This window comes from Prionailurus viverrinus, chromosome B2, assembly GCF_022837055.1.
Source record: "Prionailurus viverrinus isolate Anna chromosome B2, UM_Priviv_1.0, whole genome shotgun sequence".
NCBI lineage: Eukaryota > Metazoa > Chordata > Mammalia > Carnivora > Felidae > Prionailurus > Prionailurus viverrinus.
In genome coordinates, this window is record NC_062565.1 from 97227178 (window position 1) to 97254383 (window position 27206).

Sequence of the window (27206 nt, forward strand, 5' to 3'; positions counted from 1 at the left end):
CAAATACCTGACTCACAGAAACCGTGAACAATAATAAATGATTTCTGTTGCATTAAAACAAAGACAATGAGATAATGATAAAAGGATATACAAATAAATCATTACAGTGGAATTCAGAAACAAATATAAACAGATTTTGGATTTATGACAAATATATTCATCAGCTTGTGTTACTATAACCACATACCGTGGCCTGGGTGGCTTAATCAACCAAAATTTATTTTCTCACAATTCTAGAGAATGCAAGTCCAAGATCAGCGTCATCAGGCTTAGTATCTGATAAGAACTCTCTGTGCGTTTCAGATGGTCACCTTTTCTCTGATGTGGCAGAGAGAGATAGAAAGATCCCTGTTGTCTCTTCTCAGAAGGTCACTAGTCCCATTAGATCAGGACCCTACCCTCATGACCTCATCGAACCCTAATTAACTCTCAAAAGCCCAGTCTCCAGATAACATCACATTAGGAGTTAGGGCTTCAACATGAATTTTGGAAAGACAAACATTCAGTGCATAACAACAAAGATAACAATGTAGCGCAGTGAGGAAAGGATAGTCTTGTCAATAAATGTGCTTATGGAAAAAAAAGTATGTTGATTATTTACTTCACACCATTCACAAAAGTAAGTTCTAGATAGATTGTTGATCTAAATGTGACCAAAAAATAGAGCTTATAGAGCATGTAAAAGAACACCTAGGAGAACATATTTATTATCTTGGGTAGGCTAGTATTTCTTAAACTATACACTAAAAGCATTAACCATAAAGAAAAAGACTGCTTAAATAGATTCTATTAAAGATAAGAATTTCTGTTGAGTAAAAGACATCTTTAAAAGAATGCATGAAAAATTACTGAGTGGGAGATGATGTTTGTAATGCATGTCCCACAAAAGACTCATAGTCATAATATATAAAGAACCCCTATAAATAAAAAAGAAAACTGCCTAATAGAAAAATGGGCAAAAAATATAAACCAACTTCACCAAAGAAAATAATCTAGTGATCTATAAACACATGAAAAGTTGTTCAACCTCATTAGTCATTAGGGAAATAAAATTTAAAATCATAGTGAAACACCAGCACATAAACATTACAATGGCTAAAATGAAAAAGTCTGACAATACCAAGTGTTGAGGAGGATGTGGAGCAACCGGAACTCTCAAGCATTGCTGGTGAGAGTGTAAGTCAGTATAACCACTCTTGAAAGCTGATTGCCAATATCAACTAATGCTGAGCATATATATATCCTATTATCCAATAATTTCATCCTAGATATATTCTCAGCACAGATGTGTGTATACATGAGACAAAGACATATAGAAGAACCTTCATAGAAGCATTTAATCATAATAACTTAAAACTAGAAACAATCCAAATGTTCATCAACAGTAGTTAACATGGTTTCCTAGGAGTTCCTTGGATGGGCTTAGGTGGGTGAGTGTGGGTCTTGGAGTTGAATGTGAAATTGTATGTATATCACATACATGCATAATGATGGAAAAAGATCCTTGTCTCAAAAAATAATGAGTCCTTGACTTAGAGACTTAGGTTTTTTAAAAAAATTGCTTATTTTCATTCCTTTTGATTTAAGCAACTAAGCCTTAGAATGCAATTTTAACATTTTCCCTCTATATCTAGTCTGTTCATGGGTTTCTCAAATCAACTATTTAAAAATCTCATCATTCTTTATTATTAAGGAATTATCATCTATTTACATGAAGTATATCATGATGAGGCCCAAAAGTTAAATCACAGGCATAAGACGTAAATATCTGTCATAGTGGTCTACTTGAGAGCTGCTTTTGATATGATGTAGAGAGAAATGAAGGGGTACTGGGTGAGTGACAAAATTAACGATATTCACAGTCTGCACCAGTAGTTCTAATCAGGAGTAACTTTGCCTTCCAGGGGACACTGGCAATATTGGGATATTCTGGTTGTCACATCTGGGAGAGGGCATATAGGGAGTAGAGGCCAGGCATGCTGCTAAACATCCTACAATGCATGGGACAGCCCCACAACAAGGAATTATCTGGCTGAAAATGTCAATAGTGCCATGGTTGAGAAAGCAGACTCTACAGTGATGACAGCCATGTATATGGGACCTCTCCAGATCCTCTTGGCCCCACCTCTTAATCCAGTGATTGCTGTGGTACTTTGACAGCTTAGGCCTGTACATTCTGGAAGGGCCTTGGCTCACACTTATGGCATATGTCTGTAGCTTCTGGCTGTAGGGCTTCTCTGATATGGCAGTGTGGGCATCACGTAAATCCTTTCAGTCTCATTCACACATGTGCAAACCCGAAATGTAGGGGAATTAACACACTGGGTCAATGGGGCATGAGAGTTGATGAATAAATTCTTCCTTCTTTTGTCCCCTGAGAGAATAGCTATGAAAAGTATGTCACAAACTCCAAAGAATGTTCTTTATGATTGAATACCACTTTCCCTTAGTGGTGGCCAATTTAGTAACACATCATTATACTGGCTCTTCTTCCTCCCCACGTTCTTTCTCTGTGTCCTTCATTCCTCCTTTCTGGAACCACATGTCCAATAAATCAGCTGCATGCAAATCTTTGTCTCAGAGTTTTCTGGGAAACTCAGGATAAAATATCACATATGTGGAGGTCCACAGTGAAAGATCAGACATTAATGGAAAAGAATATGAAAAGTTAAAATTTTATGGACATTAATGTTTGTTCCTTTAAAGTGAAGCATAAATATATAATAAAGGAGTAAAAAGAGGGTACCAGATTTATGGTGGTGCAAATATTGGAGAACTCAGAAAGGGCTACTTCTAAAATTATCCCATCAGTCAGAGAATTTTCTAAGGCTCTTGTGGTAAGGGCAGGGGACAACAGTGGCAGCCATATGGAAGGATAAAAAGGGAAGAAATTAAGTCAGGACTCCAAGAAATAAAGGAAAGGAAAAAGAATATCCTCTGGCTGTACTCCTTTAAATGAGCCTTGTTATTTTGAAAGATTTAGACTCCTAGAATTTTAGTTAGAAGGGAACTCAGAGATGATCTTGTTAAATTCCTGTTTATAGGTGAGAAAATTAGGCTGGAGAGGCTAAATGACCTTCTCAAAGCCACTGAGTTGCATTAATGGCAGAACGAGGGCCAGAACTCACTTCTGAAGTGGGGATACCCTCTAAACATGGGTTCTAAGTCATGCACCCCTATTATTCCTGACACTGACTGGAACTAGGGGTGTGACCTAGTTAGGATTCCAGAAAACCCTGCCCCTAGGTCACCAAGGAGCCAAGATGCTAACAGGAAACAGGAGGAAATGTCATCTATATTTTCTCTTGCTTGTAGAGGGTGGTTGTGTTTTGGGGATTAGCCTAGACCCAACTGAACTGTTTGCTCTTAATTATTTGAAAGTATAAATAAAGTTTGGTTAAGAGAGAAGTGATGGTGAAGTTGGTAATTCTTGTTATTCTAGGGACATTCCCAATGCTGACTTCTCAAAGTTTCTGTTAAATTGAGAAGACTTAGTTCATGGACTTGGCCAAGGCGAGCGGAAATAATGATCACATTCTATTCTGGGGCTTTTCACTGGTGTTTCCCACTAAAGCAACTTTGTTCTGTGTGATTACCAAAGATGGTATACTTGGCTTTCCCCCCTCACCTGACCCCCACCAACCCTGGGCATCCAACCACCCAGGGTGCACCTGGTAAGGATTCTACTTTTTCTGCTCCTTAGGCTGAGGTCCAAAGTCAGACATTTCATTCTAGTGAACCAGACATAGTCCCTGTCTTAATTAGCTCTTAGTCTGCTGAGGGAAAGAGACATTAAAAAGAAATCTCAATCAAGTCTGGTGATGATCAAGTCCAGAGTGCTGTGGGATCTCACCAGGTTTGAGGTCAAGAAAGCCCCCTCCCTAGGATGATGTTTACGATTAGATATGAAGGGGAAATAGGACTGAATCAGCCAAGGATTTTGAGGTTGTGGGTGAGGAAGCAGCACATGGAAAGACTCAGAGTAGAGAGAGAACCTCAAGAAAAGTAGAACATGCCAGAGCCCAGAGAGTGGACAAACTGCTGAGGCTGGCCTGCTCATTGAGGTCATGCTGAAGAGTTCAAGCTTCTTCTTGAGGAAAGTGGATGCCAGTGAAGGGTTTTGAGCAGGTTAGAGCAGTGATCAGATTTGTGTTTCACAAGATTTTCCCACATCGAGAGCAGAGGGAATGAACTAGGCAGAAGTGAGACAGAAGGCCTCCTGCAGAATGGGCAAGAGGCGTTGGTGGCTTCACTGGAATGGACAGCAGTAAACTCCATGAGGATGGGCACCTACAACAGTGCCTGGTACATAATTAGACTTGGTAAATATTTATTGAATGAATGAATGCATGCATGAATGAATTGAACAAATGTAGGCATAATGTAAAAATGTTTAGGAGGACTTGGTGAATAATCAGAATGTGGGGGGTGGGAAGGAGGGAAGAAGCAGGAAAAATGCCATATTTCTGCTAGCAAGTAACTGCATGGATGGTAGAGGCAGGAATTGAGATGGGAAACACAGGAAGGGCAGATAATGCAGAGGGGTGTGTGTGCAGCTTTGGACATGACAGGTTTAGATGCTGGGAGGCAGTTGGAAATGACATCTCATGAGAGGTAGCTGTGTTGATTTGGAAACCTTCACCTATGGGTGGTAACTGAAGTCACAGGAGTACATAGCTGATCAGCCCAAAGGGAGCATGTAGAGAGAAGAGAAGACTGAAAGATTTCTGGTTGGTGTGTCCCTCCTCCACCTTTCCTATAGCTGGGCTGTTTTGGCATGTGATGTCTCATCACATTCCTGAGTAGGGATTGTCATGGGATCCCTTTAGAGAGTCCCTCAACCATTGGTTACTCTCATTCAAGAAATCTCAAGGAATATTTCAAGATGGGAAGGTGAAGAGAAAAGTAAATTATTATTGACAATGTTCCAGCAGCTTCACCTCGGTTCTTTTAACAAATTTATTTGACCTCTCAGTCTCTAACACATTGATTCACCTCCCCTAAGATGGTAGTCCCATCCCGGTATGCTGTCCCAAATGCTGAGAGGTGGGACTTAGCCTGCTAGTCAGTCATATTGGGGCTGCTTATCCTCCTCTCCTTTGGGGCTGCTTATATCCCTCTCTGTGGTTACCACAAACACCTGGCTCCTGTGACTTTTGTGTGGTGATAGAGCCATGGGAGCAGGCTTGGCTTTTTCGTGATCCTTGTCTATTGCACCTTGACATTTTACACTGGGAGCAGCCATGGGAAGCTTCGTGAGGACTGGGATCATATCTTTTCTTGTTCGCCAGTGTATTTCCAGCTTCTAGTATAGTGCCTGGCACAAAGTTGAGTAAATAAATGAATCTTTTGTCTACAATTAAAGTTTCCCCTCTAGGGAGATTTGTCAACCACTGTGGCGCCCATTAAGTGTAATTAATGGGACAGGCAGATTTCAGAAGAGGAAATGAGCCCTTCAGATAAATAGTAGGTGATGGCAATACTTTTCTTGCTCTGATGTCCTATGTAAGGCAGCTTGACCCTTTAGTCCTAACATGCTGCTATTTGTATTTCTTGGAAGAGGATACCCCTCTATGCAGGGCAGGGGCTTGGAATTTCTTTTCTATCAGTGATGGATTTGCTGGTGCACACTTTTTGACCTTGCTCCCTATTCACATACATTTGTTGGCTAGATTCTAGGGCTCAGTAAGTGGACTTCAGCCATGTAGGAGAGAGGTCCAGTGGAGAGAAAACCCATGATTGCAACATCATTGTCCCAGGGCCTCTGGATTGGTCACAGGGTCATATCCCAAGGCTCGAGAATGGGGGACAAGATTTTACTTGAGCTCCTTGTGCATGGCAACCACCTGGTAAACATGAATTCAGTATGTTAAGAGCAGTATTACTCTCCCATTGCCTTATTACTCATTTCTGCTATTGTCTCTATAGGACCTTACAGGAAAAGGGTTACCTTCTCTAAATTGAATACATGTAGCACACACCACAGGACTTTGTGGCCATGGATATCTTTGTTCAGTCTGGTGGTGTTTTTTGGAGATTAGTTTTTTGAAGACTAGTAAGCATTGGTCAGCACACCTAGTACTGGCCACATGGCTGCAGGCCTTGTCTTTCTGCCCAGTGCAGACAAAGCTCCTGGCAGTGGAGGACCCAATTCTGGGCGAAAGAGGAGAAACTTGCCTGATAATTAATGACCCACATGTAAGTGCTTGTGCTTCAGTACTGATATAGGGCAGTAGAACGACACATCCCAGGGAAACTTCCTTAGAAGTCCAGGTTTGTGGATTCTCTGTGTGTGGTCAAATTGGTGAAATATAGCACATTCCATCTCCCTCTTTAAGATTCCTAGTTATACACTGGCGGTACCAAAAAGTCTTAGGTAAAGGGTCTATTATTTAACTTTGTTTAGTCCAGTGTTTTCATACATATTTGACTATGGAAGTCTTTTTAAAAATAACACCCATTTAAGTATCTCCTGGGAATAAACTCAGTGGAATGTGCTTTAGGAAATGTCACATGGAGGTTTTCTTTACTCTTGAATTCATCTTTCTTCCTTTCTTATTCCACTTTCTTAGGGTGAGTATATAGGAAAGACAGACTCTCCACAGTGAGTACTGAGATATGGAAGTGAGGTTGTCCATGAGACTTACAAGGAGTTCCTTCACTGGCAAATCAGGGAAATTATGGGGAGATATTCAAGTTAATGTCAAGGAGCTGTAGACAGACGTGCTTAGTGGTGTCTTGTTAAAGAATCCAAGTTTAGTATGGCATTCAAGAGAGAATTACTATTTTGTGACTTTATGGGATCTCTCATTTTTTTTTTCTTTCTTTGAATGTTGGGAGAATAAGTGAGCAAGGGACACTGAAAGCGAAGCAAATTCACTGTTTAACTTTGAGGACACAATTTACTCAAAGAACTCTTTGGACTTTTCCCTGGTCGTCTTTGACTAGAAACACAGGGGGATGAATTCTCTGAAATTTGGATCATTTCTGGATGAGTTACATTCTTACCTTTTGGGAATTGATTACGTCTTCATTTCTACCATCACTCTATAGGTTCTGAACTTCATTTCCTTTCCTCTGCATCCATCCGTCCATCCATCCATCCATCCATCCATCCATCCATCCATCCATTTATTTATAGTTTAAGCACTGCTATGTGCTAGGCGCTGAACACGCACAGGCAAGAGACAAGGAGTCTGCTCTCTGGTTGCTTACTGAGGCTCCTAGATATGAAATGAGATTCCAGTTTTTCTGAATTCTGATCTGCCCTGCTGGAATAACATTGTTCAGCACGTCTCTGATGCTGTCATATTCTACTAAGAAACATTCAGGGGCTCCTTATTAGCTGTGGAATAAGGATGAGCCCCCATTCCTTACCCTTGTCAAACATCCTTTAAGGGATTCCTTGTTCAGGCCCCACTGGCACCAATCTTATCTGTTTTTTTTTTTTTTTAAGTTTATGTATTTATTTTGGGAGAGAGCAGGGGAAGGGCAGAGAGGGAGGGAGAAAGAGTAGGACCCGCACCGTCAGTGTGGAGCCCATCATGGGGCTTGAACTCACGAACTGTGAGACCATGACCTGAGCTGAAACCAGAGTCTGATGCCTAATTGACTGAACCACCCAAGAGCCCCTAATGTGCTTTCTCTTCTTACAATCTTGGTTAATGGGGCAACTTCAGTTCTCCTCCCCATCACACAGTTTTCTTTCTGTTCTTGGAAGCAGGGCCATGTCTTACTCAACTGAGCATTCTTGACCAGTTACCTAGTGCAGGGGCTTGGATGCAGATGTTTAATTCATTCTGGAGTCACATCTTTTAGAAATACACACACACATATATGTGTGCATATATATGTATCATATGTACATGTAAAAATTAAAACTTGGCTAGAAAAGTTCCATTAGAAAATTAAAAATTAATTTAAATTCTGTAATTTTTCTGTCATTTTGTGTAATACATGTTCATTCCTTTTACTTACTGGAACCAAATTTTAGTTTTTGTATAGAAATTTCGATTTTATTTTGGGGTTAAGTCCTTCTCTATTTAGAGGGACATGGACTATTTAAATTCTTGAAATCACTTCATCCAATAAATAAATAAATAAATAAATTCTTGAAATCACTTCAATTTTTTTAAAAGTTTATTTTTGAGAGAGAGAGAGAGAGAGAGAGAGAGAGAGAAACAAAGCTCATTTGGGGGAGGGGCAGAGAGAGAGGGAGACACAGAATCCGAAGCAGGCTCCAGGCTCTGAACTGTCAGCACGGAGCCCGATGCGGCGCTCGAACCCACGAACCGTGAGATCATGACCTGAGCCAAAGTCAGACAATTAACCGACTGAGCCACCCAGATGCCCCTCTTGAAATTACTTCAAATGATTTTATCTCCAAAAGAAAAAAATAGGAATAATTTTAGGGGCGCCTGGGTGGCTCAGTCAGTTGAGCGTCCGACTTCAGCTCAGGTCATGATCTCACGGTTTGTGAGTTTGAGCCCCTCGTTGGGCTCTGTGCTGACAGCTCAGAGCCTGGAACCTGCTTCGGAGTCTGTGTTTCCCTGTCTCTCTGCCCCTCCCCCACTCATGCTGTGTGTCTGTCTCAGAAATAAATAAACATAAAAAAACAGGGATAATTTTAGGAACCATGAAGAATCATAGTTGTATGGAAACTCTATCATTTTATTGCGTCTATCCTTTTAATGAGAAATAAGTGCAATAAAATTTTACTAACTCAGTCTCTATTATTTTGCAACTTTTGATAGTTCAGTTACCAAGGTGGCAGGAATTTTCAGTTGTTACTATGATACTTTTTAAAAGCGCAAACTTCTTAGGCACTTAGGAAGATCCACCCATGTGTAGATAGCTGATGTAATAATTACAAAGAATTCCCATCTATTAATTACAGAATATCTGGCAGTACAGTGATATATTTGGCAACACCTTGTCACTATTAATTCAAGTTAAGTAATTTTTAAAGAGAATAACTGTAAGTGAAGCTTTTATTAAATATAATGGCTTTCTTCTTAAATAGTCTGAGTTAGTGAAATTTAACCAATTAACTCGGTTGTGCTTTTTATTCAAAGGTAGTGGTTCTGCAGATGTCATCCGTGGGAGGGGATGTGATTAAAGAAGCTGGAGCCTGGTCATCTGGACCTCTCCAAGGTGCATATAGCAGACACCTCCCTTTCCGTATGCTTCTGATTGTCAGTAATTATAAGGAAGGCTCGTTTCCATGTAGGATGTGCCTACTTTCTATAGTTTTGTCCTCACCACACCTCATAGTTAGGGTGGGCATGACTAGGCCTTGAGTGACTGGCCCACATCACACAGCTGGAAGGGGTCGTATTAATATTTTCACCAATGTCCTATCTCTACTCCTGGCACTCTACCATACTGTGTTTCCAATAATAGTGACTTAGGTTTGCAAAGCAGTGCAATCTGTCACTCATTCGCTCGAAACAAAAGTCACCCCCTCAAGACTGTGATAAGTGGATCTGGCTCTTGCTTTTCTTTTCCAGAGATCCCTGGCTGTGTGCTCTTCCTCCCACCTCCTTCAACTTCTCCTGTTTTAGTTCACACCTAAAGAGCACTCTGAAGATGGTTGCTACACTGTGATTAGACAGTATGTTTTTGGTTTTTTTTTTTGTCCACTCTTTGCTTTTGCTGCCCTCAGCTTACTCTACCTATATGCCCAGGGCTAGACTTTAGCAAAGTAGGGAATGACCAGAGGCTTCTTATACCATAGCCTCTCCTATTTCTGCCCTCCACCTCTCTCACTGGAATCTTGTCCTTAGCCCTTCTCTCCACTCTCTGTGAAAACTTGTTCTTCAGAAAGAATCACTCATTTTTTTTAAAGAATCATTCATTTTAATGCATAAGTCATTATTGACAAATATATACTGAATTTTATTGCTTTTAGGGAATTTGTGTTTTAATGGGATATATAAAATATATAGCCAAATATATTACCCTCTAATGGTAGAATTTAATTTTAGTGAGCAGTTGTGTCATAATTTTTGAAGCTAGGATATTCTTCTTGGCATCTTTGCAATTACAGATGTAAGTGGTTCCTGTTTCACCCACATGGAAAGTCAATCTTTTCCATGTCTTGCTGTGATTTCCCTCCTTTCTAAAGAGAGAGCTAGGAGTATTGTTTGCCTGTGGGTGGAATGACTGCTTCCTCAGATCCAGTATTGGCCCTGTCTCCTTGTTTAAGTGGTACTTGCTGGTGAAAGTGCAGAGACAATGTTTGCAGCAAATCCAAGTCTCATAGTCATAAAGAAATAAAGGCTTGCCTTGTGAGCCTTTATTTTTTTAAATCAATCAACAAATATTGATTGAGTAACACTTCAGCTGTCTGCTCAAAGGCATTTTGACCTTTTTGATTTCATTGTCTTTGTGTATGAATGTGTCATGAAGCAGGGTGCTGTGTATGTAGCAGAATCTGTGACAGCGCTTAGCCCTTTTTGCAGAGGGAAGTCTGTGTGGATGGCACGTAATCTCAACACTTAGGCTGTGGTCTCGAAAACGTAGTAGTCAAGAGCTTGGGCTCTGGACTCAGTCTGGTCTTCAATCTAGGCTTCGGTGTATATTGGCTCTGTGACTTGGAACAAATTACTTACCTTCTAAACCTCATTTTCCTCATCTGTACAGTGGGGATCATGTTTGTATTTGCTGAGGGAGCAGTGGTTGTGACTAAGTTTAAATGACGAATTTGAAGAACTTTGTACTGTGCCTGCTACCATTAAATGCTGAATAATGGCTAGCCATGATTCCTAGATTTTTCTGGGTCTCCTTGTATGTTCACTTCTACAATCCAAAGAATTGTACGGAAGCTTCTATAGGACTCTGTAGAAGCTTTTAAACTGGACTGCCTCAAAGTTTTTGCAGTTGAATTGTTCCAAGAAGGGCTGCAAAGAAAGCAAACTTGAACCCTAGTTTCTTGCCTGCCTGCCTTGCAGGCCATGTCTTTATCTGTGTTCTTTTTTTTTTTTTTAATTTAAGTTTATTTTTGAGAGAGACAGAGACAGCATGAGTGGGGGAGGGGCAGAGAGAGAAGGAGACAGAATCTGAAGCAGGCTCTGAGCTGTCAGCACAGAACCCGACATAGGGCTCGAATACACGAACCCATGAGATCATGACCTGAGCCAAAACCAAGAGTCAGACGCTTAACTGGCTGAGCCACCCAGGCACCTCTATATGTGTTCTTTGTATAGCTACTCTGACAAACAGATTGACAGAGGGCCAACTGTGCCATACTTTCCTTTCACGTTGTAGAGAATACTCAGGAGTCACATCAGACTGCCTTACAACCTGTCCCAAATATAACTCAAATATTGAAATGATTATCTGGATGTGTGCATTCCAGGAACTGTTAGAGGAGAGAAACATCACCAGGAAACACTTGATTTTTCCTTCAATCTTAGACTCCCGTGAAAGTTACAAGGGGTGGTAAAGCTACAGGTTAATCACTTGGGGTCCAGTATAAGGCCTTCCTGACTTTCTTTGTGTTCTGGTCAGGTAAGCAGGTATGCATGTTCAGAGCCAATTCAAGTGCCCCTAGAATGCCACTGACCAATGGCCATCCTTATTTTTGAAAGTCACCAGATAAGGCAGTTTCTCAAACAACTTCAGCAAGGCATTCCAGAAATGCTTGATCGCATACTTCTCTGCACTATGATAAATAAATACAATTTTGATTTCATGTTAGAGTAATTAATCTGAACTTCTCCTTCTGGAATGTAAAATGGAATAATGTTCTATAGCTCTTTGAACATTAGATTGGAAATAAAATGCCCTAAACATTTTGCTTAATTAAATCCTAAAGAGGTGGTACAAACTTTTCATGATTAATAGAAGCATGCATATTTTGACTGATGCATATTTATATGATATTATCATATGAAAATTTTATCATGTTATACAAACTGTTCGCCTCGGGAATGTGACTTAATGCTATAAATATTTTGCATTTGTTGTTGCATTGTTCATTATGAAAAGTACACAGGCTAATGGCTATAAGGAAAGATCTGTTATGCCAGTCTTCTTTGAGGTAATCTCAAGTCTCTAATGGCACAGACGTTAGCCTAAATATAAAATAGGAAGTCAGGTTCTCCCTAGTTTGAAGAAATATTTAAAAAAATGTTTTTTGGTAGCAGATCAAATTAGAAAAGCTAAAATGCTAGGGCCTTCTATTTTGCCAGTGTAAAGCTTGCACATAATTACCAGGTTTCAGATTTTTAAAATGTGGTTGTTGAAATGAACATATCCCTTTGGTTTTAAGCACTTAAGAAAAGCCCTATTTTCTAGAGGTGCAGTCATACAAATTTAGGATGGGGCACCATCTCATGTCTAGGGGCAGACTTTTGAGCTATGTTTTAGCTGAAAAATTAACTTAGATAATTACAGTTCTTAGTTTCTTAAATATGATGTTAATAAAGATGGCTTTTATAAGACCAGAGTACCTGAGATCTCTGAAAATGTTGTCTCATCTTTGGAGCACTTGTATTGGTAGCAGTTTGATGACAGAAAAGGAGAAATCCAATGGAATTTTTCCAAAGTGTTTGCCTCTATGAAATGGAATTTTATGAGAAGCGGATGGGAATACTGAATTATTTAACAAGACAGATGCTAGCCACCATTCTAAGAGTTTTCCAACTGCCACATAGAAAACAAAAGTGCACAATTTCTTTTGTCTCATCTTCCCATATTGTTACTTTGTAGTATAAATGATTTATAAAAATCACCTCCCTTAACATTCTACATTTTGTTTATGTGTTAGGTCTAGTGTAAGAAAGTGTCCGTGCCTCCTCTTAGAAAATTGACGAGTGGGGCTGCCTGGCTGGGATGGAGGGGGTGGAAGGAAGCCCCAGAGAGACTGTGAGCTGCCCTTTCCCCAGCCACCTTGTTGCACCCCAGCTCGTGGAGGCCCTTTGCCCACCTTGTTACCGCTTTGTTCTCTACCGTTTTTCATCTCAGTTTTAGTTCATTATAGTGGGCTATTTTATTTTATTCATATCCATTAAAGATCTAGGAGGAAAAATTTTAGGTTTTGTTTCCCAAACCAGACTGTTTAAAGGAAGGAACCTCAAGGGGAAGCTGATGGTTGTTCTAAAACAGGTCCTTGGGAAGTGGGGTCTCCTTTTTGAACTCTGAGGCCAAATAATTTCCCCCATAAAATGCTTTTTTCCTTACAGATTTCACCAGAATCAAACTTACTGCCAATGGATCACTTGGGAGAGTTCTGCTATATCATCTTCTTTTTTAGGACTTTAAGATTTTAAAGCAGCTAATCAAGAAGAATAGAAACTCGCAGTTCAAATTAGTTTAGTAATGACAGATAATTATTTTTAAAATGTACTATTTCTAATCTAATTTAAAAAATCTCCTCCATACTCTGAGATAAATTATTCAGTCTAAATTCAGATAAATTTGTGTCTATGACATTTCATGTCTATAGACATTTCATGTAAAATGTCTATATGTAAACAGATACCGTATTAGAAACCATATAAAATATAAACAAAGCTTTCTTGAATAGAACAAATTGTTAAATGCAGTAATTGTATGACATTTGAATTCATGTTACGTCTCCATTTAAAGAAAGTTATGTTATCAAAAATGTTTGGCTCATTTCAAAGGTCATTTTTACACTGTCTTATCTGACAACTAACAATAGATCACGTTCTGTAATTTGTGGGAAAAAAAGTGGCCATTAAAATGACAATATTTATTCCATTAAGGTAAATAAAATGCTGCGCATAGTTCTGAGTGATGATACTCAGGGGGAAAAGAGCCGTATCACTGCACTACAAATTAGTTTGCTTCTAATTTTGCAGGCTGATGACCACACTGCCTCAAACCAAATCTTTTCCCTGGAAATGGAATGATTGCATGACAGACTCTATGAACCATGAATATGTCAACAACTCATGGACCAGGCCTTGCTTAGCAATTAGTCTTTGGGGGATTTTATTCAGAAATCAGACAACCCTATACCAGAGCTTGTTGGGGATTTTGTGATTACCATTCATGTCGGGAGCATGAGTCTGGGATAGTAAAAAAAAAAAAAAAAAAAAAAAATCCGTAAAGGAAGAAAAAATGTGGCTAATAGTGGCAGTCAGTCCTATGTACACACATTGTCAATGGGGAGGACCAGAAAGCTCAAGATATAGCAAAAGCCCCCCTAGGAGGCAGCAAGAAAATATTTCTTAGACTTCTTTTTTTTCTTATTATTATTTTTAATATTTATTTTTGGAAGAGAGACAGAGCGTGAGCAGGGGAGGGACAGAGAGAGGGAGACACAGACTCCGAAGCAGGATCCAGGCTCTGAGCTGTCAGCACAGAGTCTGACACAGAGCTCGAACGCATGAACCATGAGATCGTGACCTGAGTCAAAGTCGGACGCTCAACCCACTGAGCCACCCAGGCGCCCCAAAAACATTTCTTAGACTTCTAATTAAAGTCTCCTTTTATTCCCCCCAAACAGGCCAGTATTTCTCAGACTTCAGTCATTTGAATATCACCATCACGTTTTTGTTGTAACTCTTATCACCTGCATTATGATTTACTCAATGCATTTTATTAACTGACTCACTTTTTAAAAAGCCTGTCTTTGTTTTGAGCAGTCATATTGGTGATAGCATGGGCTTGTCTTGCTAGTTAAATTTGTTTTCTTCTTTCACAAAGGAAAAGATACACAGTATTTTAATTGTTGAAAATATTTGCATACCACTTACCATCATTCTGAGCATCTCTATGACACGGGTGGCAGGGCCCACAGGAGCTGCAAGGACCACCGGTCTAGCTGAGAATCATCTTTGTGGCTGTGTGACCTCAGGTCTCATGGCTGACACCTCCATTACCATCCCTTCTTCCCAGGACACGAGCTACATCACGTGGAAAGAATTTAAATCAGGCCTGTGCCTCCCTGAGGACACCCATGCAGGAAGGTTTTGTCGTAGGAGACTTCTGAGTGAGCCAGGCTAGTGTCTTTTCATCAGCAGAATCTGGCCACTCACCTCCTTCCTTTTTTGACTAGCCACATCACTTGGGAATCATTATATTGCAAGGGTAAATAACACCCTATATCATGTAACAGTAATAAGGAGCATGCCAAGATTGAGCCTGGTTCCTGACTCTCAAGGTTCACACTGGGGCCTCACATCTGTAGGTTAGCACTGGCTGTCCCACCTAGTGTGGATCCTGTAGGCTTTCAGCAGTACCTTTGAAGAAACGGGTCATTTTACAAGCTTCATTAGTACTGAGCCTGCTTTAACCAGGTAGAACATGCATTTTTAGCAGGCTAAGACGTCCTAGGAACCCTCCTTGCTGTGCATTCATGCTCTGTGCTCTGGATGTTAAGTAAATGATTAAATGGTGTCTTTTGGAAACTTAGGAGCCAACCCTCCCCCCCCACCAAAAAAAAAGCAAGCCCTGAGTCCTCCTATCAAGAGCTGGCTATCCTACCTTTGAGGTCAGAGCGTGGTGAGGCGTAGAAGTTAAAATTAGACTTCAAGTAGCTCTGTCAGGTTGAGGGTGTGTCTAAGTTTGAAGGGATGTTTGCTTCTGATATGAACATTTTTCTTATACTTTTATTATAGAAGATGATGTGTCAAATGTACAAATAATGTGTGCCTGGTGCCAGAAAGTGGGAATCAAGCGCTATTCCCTGAGTATGGGAAGTGAGGTGAAAAGCTTCTGCAGCGAGAAGTGCTTTGCGGCCTGCCGACGAGCCTACTTCAAGAGAAATAAGGTAAGAGCACGTAGAGAGAGGCGGCTCTGCAGGCCTCGCCAGCCCACGTGCGCATGTGCCTCTTAGCTTCTAGCTGAAAACACTGTGCACATTTTTCTTTTATTTTTTCTGTTTTGTCTGTTCTCCTTTTCTGCCATACTTAACCTTTTGGAATAAGGAATCAACCCCCTTCCAACGTGTAACCTGTTCTTCAGTTCCTCTGCTTTGATGTTTGAATTCTGAGAGGGTGACTGAGAATCTGATGAGGAGGGACACGGTGATCACAGCTGCCATCCTAAGTGACAGTGTCTCTCCAGCAGTAGAATCTATAGACTAGAGTCCATGAAAGATAAGTGGTAGTGATTCCTTATAAAGGCTGAGAAACTAGCCACAGAAGTGTGGCCAGAAAGCTTTAGTCCACACAGTTTAATATTTGTACCCAATGGTAATATTGCCCTGGCTCTTTCTAAAACCTGATTTGCAAATTCTAATCAAGAAAAACATCAAGTCTCTCTTGACACCTTATATTCAAGTTGATTGATACTGAGAAAAGTGAAATAATGAATACCTGAACCAGCATTGCTCACATAGCCAAGCATTTCTGAGCAGCGTGGTGGGTGAACACAGGAACAGCCATAGTTACTGGTTTTTGTTTTGTTTTAAGACATCTTAGATCTGAAAATATCCTTAAAGAATAGTATTAGCCACCATTGATGAGAAGTGGAATGCATGTTTTTACAATCTCACACACACATACGCACACAGCTCGTTTCTTAATCTTTAAAGAACCGCTATAGCATTTTGCCACCAATTACTGAAGTCAATTGCTAGTTCTTGATTATTTTTCATTGATCTGTAAAGCTACCTTAATTCATAAAATTGTCCACTTTTTTCTAAGCATTTCCATTTCCATAATACAAGATCACGATCTGTCTTTTCTTGAAGCAAACAATTATTATTTTTTTTAAGTCTGATATTTGCAATCCTGAAATGCTAATCTTGGGTTCACTGCATTGCAAGAAGCACCGTTGCAGCAAATTATCTCCTGCAAATTTGGGTCACATCATTCTGCCAAAAAACATAATGCTGAAAGAATTAGGCTGCAGGATTCAGCGGGGTGGAATTTTAGTAGCAGTCTCTAAGAATTAGGCTCATAATCTTCACTGGAACAGGGAGGCAAGTAAGGAAATTGTTTGGCATTCTTTTGGGACAGTCAACAGTCGAGTTCATTTTCCCTTGGGAGGGGCCAGTGAGACTCCAGAGGAGGGTGGCTAGAGCCTTGCATGAGACACGTTTTGTTTTAATATAGGAGGATTAAAATGATCTCTGAGACCCTGGGGCTCCTGTTCTGAGCGCTGAGCACTGGGGTAACAATCACAGGAGTGGACCCAGTGCTTTCATCTTCAAAGCCCTACTTACCACAACAAAATACTTTGCACTCCATCCCAGAAGATGGCTAGAGAACAGGATTTTTTGTCTTTCTATGATTCTGAAGGATTATGGGTCTGGATCTTGATGGACCGCCTGTAGCGAGCAAAATCAAGCAAGATGAATTTGTCACAATTCTGGCGATACATGTTATATTTTGCAAAGCTGTTTTGCCTTAGTAAGCCTTTAAAATATCCCAGAATACCAAATTTGTACATATAATACCATATATAAAATTTTATATTATTAAAAAATAACATGTAATATTACATCGTTATAAAGTTTAAGGTCAAGCTGAATTTAAACTTCCATAGCATACTGTTTTAAAAATATGGATAACTGGGAGCCGAGATAAGAATTAGTATTTGGAATACTTACAGCAGGTGAAATCAGCAGGGGGAGGGGGACCATTACCTTTCACTTCCTGCAGGGAGTTATTGGGGTAGGTCTTTGAACATTCTGCAAAAGCTGGGAGTCACAGTGGCTTGAAGTTTAGCCAGTGACTTTGACAGCTGATCCCAGCAGCCCATTAGTGTATATACAATACCTGTCTTCTCTGTGATCTTCGTGCTTATTTATATATTCCAAAGCTCTGCCACCCTATACCTTCTCATTTTTCAAATAGGGGAATAGACTGGTCACATTGCTTGCTGGATTCCTTTTTTTTTTTAATTTTAAGAGTGTTATCTCTGCAACAATATCCTATTGTATTACAATAAACATGTACAGCTGCTGCATTTCTGTTAACTGATAGGATTTTGTGGTCATTTCATTTAGGGCTTGGGTTTCCTAATGGATTGTATTCGATACCAGTCTCCATCCTGCCATTTCTAAGAACTGCTGTAATAAGCCCCAGGGTGTTCCTCACTGAAGAAAATAGCAAATAGCTACTTCTTTTCTTGTGTCATTTAACAGAGTCTTTAGTCCTCATTATTAAAATTGTGGACTTTCTTAATCTTAGAAAAATGGCAAAATTCTTCCCATTCTGACATAGAAGATTTTCTGGCTGAATTCTACACTAAATTTTAAATATTCAGAAGTGGATGGAAAGCAGTGTGAATAATATGTGTGTAGAAGAGAAATTTGCCTTAGATATAATGTAGGTTTAAAAAAACATGTAAAGTTAACTATGCTGTAAATTATGCTTTATAATGACATCCCGCTTCTTGGTGGATAGCATGCTGGGATCTAAAAATGGCCTCTAAGTTGAACCCAAATTGCATGCATAACTTTACAAAGAAAAATCCTAGTAGAAAAGGTAGCTAATTAGGAGCAGTATTCAGCTGACCTCTGTTTTGTGTCTGAGCAGCACCTGCATTTGTGAATGTAAATTGGACAGCTGTGCCTGTGGCTCCCCTGCTCTCCTCTTCACAAATGCTTGGGTATGGAGGCAGGAATTGATTCGCTGCTAAAAACAAGCACAAAAATAGCCCAACTCTCAAAATGAAGGCCCACTGAAAATTGGCTCTTTAAATTTCATTTGCTCCTCCACCCTTCCTTTCTCTTTGGGTCTCTACGTCTTTTTGATGGAGTAGGTTAAGAATGTCACATCTGTCTCTCACAAAACTCTGGCCCTAGAAAGGAAGGTGGGGTAGACTGAAGCCAAGTTAACCCTTTATGGCACGTAGTTTATATTTTCAAACCGAACTTAAAATTTTATTTGAAGAGTTGTTTGGATTGCCGCACTTACGTAGGCTTTCTTCGAAATGTTTCTGTTTAAGAGGGGATTGTGAGTCACAGCTGTGTTCGTTTAAGGAGCCTAACTACTAGCTTATACATTCCAGGGTGTTGGCTCTAAGAAGTGATAGTGTTAATCCATAATTATATTTTGTAGAATCCTTATCCCCAACAGTCTCAATTGCTGGCTCAAAAGGTTTTGAAACAGTGGGTAAGAAAAATACCTTTGTAGTCTATGGGCATTGGCTGAACAATGGTATGTCAATCTCATTACTTGATGCACTAGAGACTTTTCAGGGAACTAAGAGCTTGCTCTTTTCCCAGCCCCTTTTTGAGGCCACGAGTACAGAAGGACTTGCGAACATTTCTAGCCTAGTGATTCTCCCAGTAGTTGGAAAGTTGCAGAGGTGTCTTAGTAGTTTTGCAAGGGATGCTGAAGGGTTTTGTCTAGCAAATACCAGTTTTACTTTGCACAATAACGGACATTTAAAAATATTCTTTCCTAAGGGAGTAATGCCTTATAATCATGATCGCTTTAAAAACGAGAATAACAAACAAGGCCACAAATATAGTAATTTTCAAATAGCCCGTGTTTGGTCTTTTTCCTTCTGCTTGGGAAATATCTTACTGTCTAAACTAATGTCCATTAGGAGATAAATCAAGCAGAAGATAAAAACTCAAGACAAATGGCCAATGCAGGCAGTGTAAATGATTATTTTCTTTCTTTGTTAAGATCCGAAATTTATAGTGTTCTTTATGGATTCCTGACATTGATACTTTAGTAACAGGCACAATTTGCTAAAAACACCAAAGTTTTGCCTCCTTGTTCTAGTTTTTCCATAATTTGAAACAAGAATAGATGGAAATACTTCTTCAATATCATAACATTGCTATTCCCCAACAGACCTCAGTGGGAAGAAAGCTGTGTGGATAAGAGATAATAAGGATGCATTAAAAGTAAAAAGATTATATAGACAGAAACATTTTGCAAATGATATCATTAAATTGCTAACAATCATGATAATAATAAACATTTAATGAGGGGAATATTGCATAATAAAGCATTTACTTCACTTTCAAATGATTTCCCCGAATTCACAGCAATCTCTTCTTAGAAGAGATCTCTTTTGGAAAACCCATCACTAATTAGCATGTACCATCATATTATTTGAAGTTACATTTTATTTAGACTACAATAGTCCCCCTACCCCCAGGAGGAATACCTTCCCAGACCCCCAGTGGATGAATGAAACCATGGATAGTACCAAACCCTATATATACTATGGTTTTACCTATACATACATACCTGTGGTAAAGTTTAATTTATAAATTAGACACAGTAATTTATAAATTAGACACAGTAAGAGATTAACAATAATAACTAGTAATGAAATAGAACAGTTATAACAACATACTGTAATAAAACTTTTGTGAATGTGGATTCACTCTCAAAATATCTCTACTGACCTTTCTTCTGGTGATGCTGTGAGACGTAGGCATTGTCATGTAGCATTAGGGTCCTACTGGTCTTCTGACGATAAATCAGGAAGATCATCTGCTTCCAGACCACAGTGTGCTATGAATAACTGAAACTATGGAAAGTGAACCATAGATAAGGGAGACTGCTGTATTGGTATTTTTATTAAACATAAAGATATCTTGGAAAAGATTCTGTTTCAGACTTAATTATCGAACCTACTAGTGCAGAAGAAATGTGGAACAGTTGCCCTGATCATCTACTGATTAACCTGTCTCCTTTGTTCCCTTTAAGCACCGGCAGGATTTAATTTGCAAAATGGCTATCATTCATGAGGGTTTGGGGAAGGACATTAAGAAATTATTTGTAATTAATGTTCTCTGACTGCCTGAAGCTCAGGCCACAGACGTGCTTTTGTCAGGTGCTTGCGAATATTCTTGATCGACAAGTAAATGTGCCAAAGGAGGACCAGGGTTTTTTCTTACAGATTCACCTTGTTTTTAGGGGAGCCAGTGAACCTTTGGAATGATTGCTTTGGTTCTGCCGTGTCTGCTGGAACTGTGCCACAATCCTGTTGTCCACTGCCTGCATGTAGAGTGGCCGCCTACTGCATGTAGAGTAGGACTTTGGTCTGCAGGCCAGTGGCTGAGTTCCCCTTTTGGTCATGGCAAACAGGGGTGTACCTCAGAAAGCTCTAGGCAAAGAACAACAAACCCAACTGTTTTCTTGTTCTCTGGTATTTTGAAATTTGGAATGGAATATTGATGAGCTGCTATAAGTGAGAACCTGTGAAAAGGGCATAACAGAGGAGGGGGAAGGTGTTGGCCCTTTGGGGTTCCAGCAGGAGAATTCTGGCCAGCCAAGTTAGATGTAGGTCAAAGTACAGTGAAGCCTGGGCTCTTAGAAGAAAGCCAGAAATGGGTCCAGGGCAGAGCTTCTGCAGGCTGGGTGGGACACAGTGCCCTAGGAAGCCATCAGAAGCCTTGGGGGAGAGACGTGTGATCTTCATGTTTATCAGAACACTTGAACACCTCTTGAGAAATGCTGGTTTAAGGGATACTTGGAACACAAACAGAATGGGGCAAGTGAATTTCTACTGAAAGGAATAGCACTCTGTTCTAGTTTTTAATGGGCTACATTTTGGAGGTTGTGGGGAAAACAGAGGAATAGTTCTGATCTATTATCCAGAATGGATGTCAACTTCTGAATAACATTAGATATTGTAGACTAAATATGAAGAGATGATTAAAACTCCAAATAGCTTCAAGCCCCAATCTTTGTTCAACATTTGGTTTCAATGAACAGAAGGAAGAAGGGGGGGGGGCGTTATAGATCTGAATCTGATCACCCAGGGATCAATACATAGGGCTATTGACATATGCTTGAATGTTGATTTTCAGACACAGTGTCTCGCCAACCTTCTAGTGATAGCTAAAGCTATACACTTAAATCAAGTTTTTCTCATCTGAACCACCAGTAATTATCCAATCCATCTCAAAGGCACGCTCTCTTTTAACATTAACCACAGTGTCAGATTGCATCAGCTACATTGTGTTCTGGTGACTGCGGCTGCAGAGTGATGAATGCGTGTGCTTTGAGTTCATAGTCCGGCTGTCTGGTTGGACAGTGGGCAGTTCAGGAAACAAATGATCGGGAAGAGTTCTAGTTATTTGGGACATGCTTTCTCCTTATCGATCCAGTCACTTGTATTGCCAGCTTTCTCACCTTGCTGCTAGCTGTGTTCAGGTTTATCAGAGAACAGGCATTTAAAGAATTATCTAATGGGTCATTTTGATATGCTTCTCCCATTGTAAGCTACATCTAGCACTCTTTGTGCCAGATTTTAAAAGGCAGGTGTCATGAGACCTTATTAATAAAGACCACAGGAGGGAGAAGTTTCTAAGAGTTGTTAGTGCACTATCCAGAGAAACCAAGAAAGAATGATTATGCATTTCCTAGGATTGTAGTTATGCTGTTAATTCAGATGCTTTGTTAAAAATGTTAACTATCCATTGGGGCACCTGGGTGGCTCAGTCGGTTGTGTACAACTCTTGATCTCAGTCTTGATCAGAGTCATGAGTTTGGGCCCCACGTTGGACTCCACACTAGGTGAAAAACCTACTTAAAAAAAAAAGACAAAAAACCGTGGGGCGCCTGGGTGGCTCGGTCAGTCGAGCGTCTGACTTTGGCTCAGGTCATGATCTTGCAGTTCGTGAGTTTGAGCCCTGCGTTGGGCTCTGTGCTGACAGCTCAGAGCCTAGAGCCTGCTTCGGATTCTGTGTCTCCCTCTCCCTACCCCTTTGCCGCTCATGCTCTGTCTCTCTCTGTCTCTCAAAAATGAATAAATGTTAAAAAAAAAATGTTAAGGTAGTACCTTGAATTCAGGATTTTTCTCATACGCTTTTGCAAAGTCTGGTCACAAAACCCAGTACACTCAAGACGGCCATATGCAGGAGATGCAGGCTGTTGTTATTTTCATTTCTCTCCCGTCTTGGTACCTCTGGATAGCTTCTGTACGCATAAGCAAGAGTGTGAACTGGGCAAGCCATGTGTAATTATCTGTTCCTTGAGCTCTTTGTTCATTCTATCACAGATTAGAATGGAATAAAGAAAAGCTTGTTGTAGATGGCCGGTTAATTTCTGCCCCAGCAGTTCAGGCAGAGAATTGGAAATTCCCTACGTTACAATCCACTCTTAGGGTGGCCATGCACACGGCAGAATCTAATGTCTACTGACAGACTGCCTTCGGAGGTTACAAACGTCAATCTATTGCATTCTCCGTAAATGCAGGCCATGGGCCAGCGCTGGGCACTACTACAAGCACAAGAAGGCAGATCAATGGTTTAATGAATCCATAAAAGATGCTTGAACTCTGCTGCAATTTACTGAACACTCTGGTTAAATGAAACTCCTGTAGTCTTTAACAAAGAAAGAGATAATCAATGGCTGGGGATGGAAGCCAATGTCCAGTAATCACAACCTCCCAGAATTTGTGCTGTTGTTTCATTGCTACCAGAGGGTTAGCCAGATCCAGGCTCTAAGGCTTACTGCTTATATATTAATATTTTCCTTAATGTTTGAGCTGCATTTAACTCAGATGATATAATTGTAGAGTGCTTCTTCTGTAAGGACTATTTTTTTTTAATGTTTATTTATTTTTGAGAGAGAGGGAGAGAGAGACAGAGTGTGACCAAGGGAGGGAGGGCAGAGAGAGGAAGACACAGAATCCGAAGCAGGCTCCAGGCTCCGAGCTGTCAGCAGAGAGCCCGATGCGGGGCTCAAACTCACAAACCATGAGATCATGACCTGAGCTGAAGTCGGATGCTTAACCGACTGAGCCACTCAGGCACCCCTGTAAGGACTATTTTTAAAACCTATGGAATATTATTTAAATGACATTTTTTTAAGTAATAAGATTAAGCTCCAGAATTATATTATTCTAACATGTAGTGTCTTTGTAAGGTATCCCCATGATGAAAAGTAAATAGGGGAATAAAATCCATTCATGATTAAGTCCTCAGAATGTCAAATTACATAGCGTTGGAGAGCCCTGATTAATCCTTCCATGGTAAAATATTCCTCATTAGTTTGCTATGGCTAAGGGTTAACCACTCCTATTATAAATTCAGACATTAATGTATTTTCTGCTTAATTCATCTTCTAATAGAAGAAAATATAGTTAGTAGATAGGAATTTTTTACTTCGAAATGTGCCTTGGAAACATTACACTGATTTATGAGAGGGCTTTGGAGGCATGTAGGAGAACTCCTTCATAAATATGTTCAAATGAATTTAAAAGTATTTAACTACGTTTGATTGTAGAAAAACAACTGCTTTGACTTTGAAATGATTATTTTTTTCCCACAGAGATAGTAGAATTTATGACATAAATCAAAGATTTGCATCTGCTTTTTGTCATACAAATTTAAGCTTTCTTATTGTTTTACTTTCTTGATTAGCTAATTAGCATTATGAGAACTGGATACTACCCCACTAAGTGTATTTTGGGGATTCCGCGGGTAATAGGAATTTTGAGGTGTGACCATTGCCAACCAGCTTCACAGGCCATTTGCCAAACATTCTAGGATCAAGTGGTGATTTCTACATGGATCCAAATAAGTGATATATTATCTTATAATCTGTTTTGATAGAATAAATTAATATTATCTTAAATAGGATGAGCAGTTCTAAGACTGCACGTCTAATTCTTTGTTATAAGACCAATCTTTGAAGGCCCTGATACTTTCTGTGATCATCTGTAGGATTAAATTTTTTATAAGTTGGAGAAATTTAAATTGTTGCTGTCAAAGGACTTAAGGACACAGAGACCCAGGGGTAGGTAAGATAAAGCTGGGCAAATAGACATTTGTGACAACACAGAAGGGCCTAGAGAGTATTATGCCGAGTGAAACAAGTCAGACAGAGAAAGACAAATACCATATGATTTCATTTATCTGTGGAATCTAAAAAACAAATGAATAAACAAACAAAAAGTGGAATCAGGCCTATACATGCAGAGAACAAACTGATGGTTTCCAGAGGGGAGAGGGGTTGAGGGATGGGCAAAATAGGTGAAGGGGAGTGGGAGATACAGTTTTCCAGTTACAGATTGGATAAGAAGTACAGCATAGGGAATATAGTCAATGGTATTGTAATAGTGTTGTATGGTGAGAGATGGTAGCTGCACTTGTGGTGAGCAGAGCATAAAGGTGTAAACTTGTGGAATCCCTGTGTTGTACGTCCGATAAAGGTATAGATATAGACTTGTAGAATTGCTACCCAAGCTAACATTGTGTGTCAACTATACTTAAAAGAAATACTCAAAACTAACATTGTGTGTCAACTATACTTAGAAAAAAATAGAGAACAAACTGGTGATGGATGGGGGGGGCGGGTAGGGATAGGCAAAATAGGTGAAGGGGATTAAGAAGTACAAACTTCCAGTTATACAATTAAGTCACAGGGATGTAAATTATAGCATAGAGAATATATCAATAATATTGTAATAACTTTGTATGGTGACAGGTGGTAACTAGACTTATGGTGATCATTGCATAATGTATATAAATGTTGAATCTCTATGTTGGACACCTGAAATATAATATTGTGTGTCAAGTATATTTTAATTTAAAAAAAGAAAAAAGAAAAAAGGTACAGGGGAAGGTGGGCAAATACTTAAAGACAAGAGGGATTTGCCTAGCAGGAGACAAGTGCCTCTGTGTTGCTTTTTTTGTTTGCTTTTAGCCAATATTAAAAAAAAAAATTGTTATTTATTCATCCACTTATTTTATTTTTATTTATTTTTATTTTATTTTAACTTTTTAAAATTTATTTCTGAGACAGAGAGGGACAGAGCATGAGCAGGGGAGGGGCAGAGAGAGAGGGAGACACAGAATCAGAAGCAGACTACGGGCTCTGGGCTGTCAGCACAGAGCCCAACATGGGTCTCAAGCTCACAAACTGTGAGATCATGACCTGAGCCGAAGTTGGTCACTCAACCGACTGGGCCACCCAGGCGCCCCAATCCATCCACTTATTTAAAAAAAAAAAAAAAAAAAGATGTACTGAGTCTCTATAATGTGCTAGGCACTCTTTTGGGTTTGGTGGATACATTATTAAACAAGAGAAAAGTCCTTGCCTTAAAGGAACTTACATTCTGTTCTCTAAGGGAGATAAATAATATACCAGTTAAGAATATGTATGTCTATGGGGCGCCTGGGTGGCGCAGTCGGTTAAGCGTCCGACTTCAGCCAGGTCACGATCTCGCGGTCCGTGAGTTCGAGCCCCGCGTCGGGCTCTGGGCTGATGGCTCGGAGCCTGGAGCCTGTTTCCGATTCTGTGTCTCCCTCTCTCTCTGCCCCTCCCCCGTTCATGCTCTGTCTCTCTCTGTCCCAAAAATAAATAAACGTTGAAAAAAAAAATTTAAAAGAATATGTATGTCTGTAACAGAATTTCAGGTGGTGAGTGACAAATGCTATGAAGAAAAAGCAGGGTGAGGAGATGGATAGTGACGAGGTGCTGTTTTACATCTAGTGGTTACAGAAGACATCCTTGAGGAGGTGATGTGTGGGTAGGGACAGAATGGAGTGATAGGGCTGTCACGAGAAGAGCTTGACGCAGATAGTTTTGGAGAGGAGGGGGAGCAAGTGAAAGGAAGGGAACAGGCTTGGTGTTTTTGAACAGCAGCAAGAAGGCCATATTGTCTAGAGTTGAATGGTCAAGGTGGTTAGGGGCCAGATCAGGTAGGGCACAGAGGTACTAGTTTGGATTTTATTCTAAGTTTGATAGCAGCTGTTGGAAGGTGTTGAGCAGGATGTGTGACATGATCTAATCTTCACTGTTGATTGGATCTCTGTTAAGGAAGTAATACATTTAAGATTCTGGATGTAGAGAGGATTTGGAGAGTAGGAAAGCAATAGCATTCCCATGAAGCTGGGTGTGTCTGGCAACAGAAAACTAGAAGTGTCATATTCACTGAATAATTCACTAGGAGTTATGAAACATTTCCCAGTAGCAAAAAGTGTGTTGAACCAGTTTAGAGCTTTCTTTCTTTCTTTCTTTTTTTCTGTCTTTTTTTTTGAAAGTGTAGGAAGAAATGAATCAAGGATGGATATTGTTGGTTAAATGTTCTGACACAGAGACTTTTTTTCTATAGAGTGGAAACCAAGGCTTGGTCTGGGAGACAGACCTATGGCATCCACAGGTATCCACACCCTCATTAGAAGCAGTGTGAGGAAGGGGGGCCTGGGTGGTTCAGTTGGTTAAGCGTCTGACTCTCGGTTTCGGCTCAGGTCATGATCATGGCTTCATAGGTTCGAGCCCCTAGCACAGAGTCTGCTTGGGATTCTCTCTCTCCCTCTCTTGCTGCCCCTCCCCCATGCGTGCTGGCTCTGTCTCTCT

The 27206-nt window shown here is 40.0% G+C and overlaps 1 protein-coding gene across 2 annotated transcripts in view; it reads left to right on the plus strand.

Annotated features, from left to right (window-relative positions):
- The window catches only part of SOBP (sine oculis binding protein homolog), a 187194-nt gene that overhangs the window by 26464 nt on the left and 133524 nt on the right, over positions 1-27206 (plus strand). For both annotated transcript variants that reach the window (XR_007152546.1, XM_047860887.1), the window contains exon 4: positions 15594-15745. Coding sequence is in view for 1 of the 2 variants with exons in the window: in XM_047860887.1 (XP_047716843.1) it covers positions 15594-15745 (152 nt within the window). In the remaining variant the exon portion in view is untranslated. The remainder of the gene's footprint in view (positions 1-15593; positions 15746-27206) is intronic.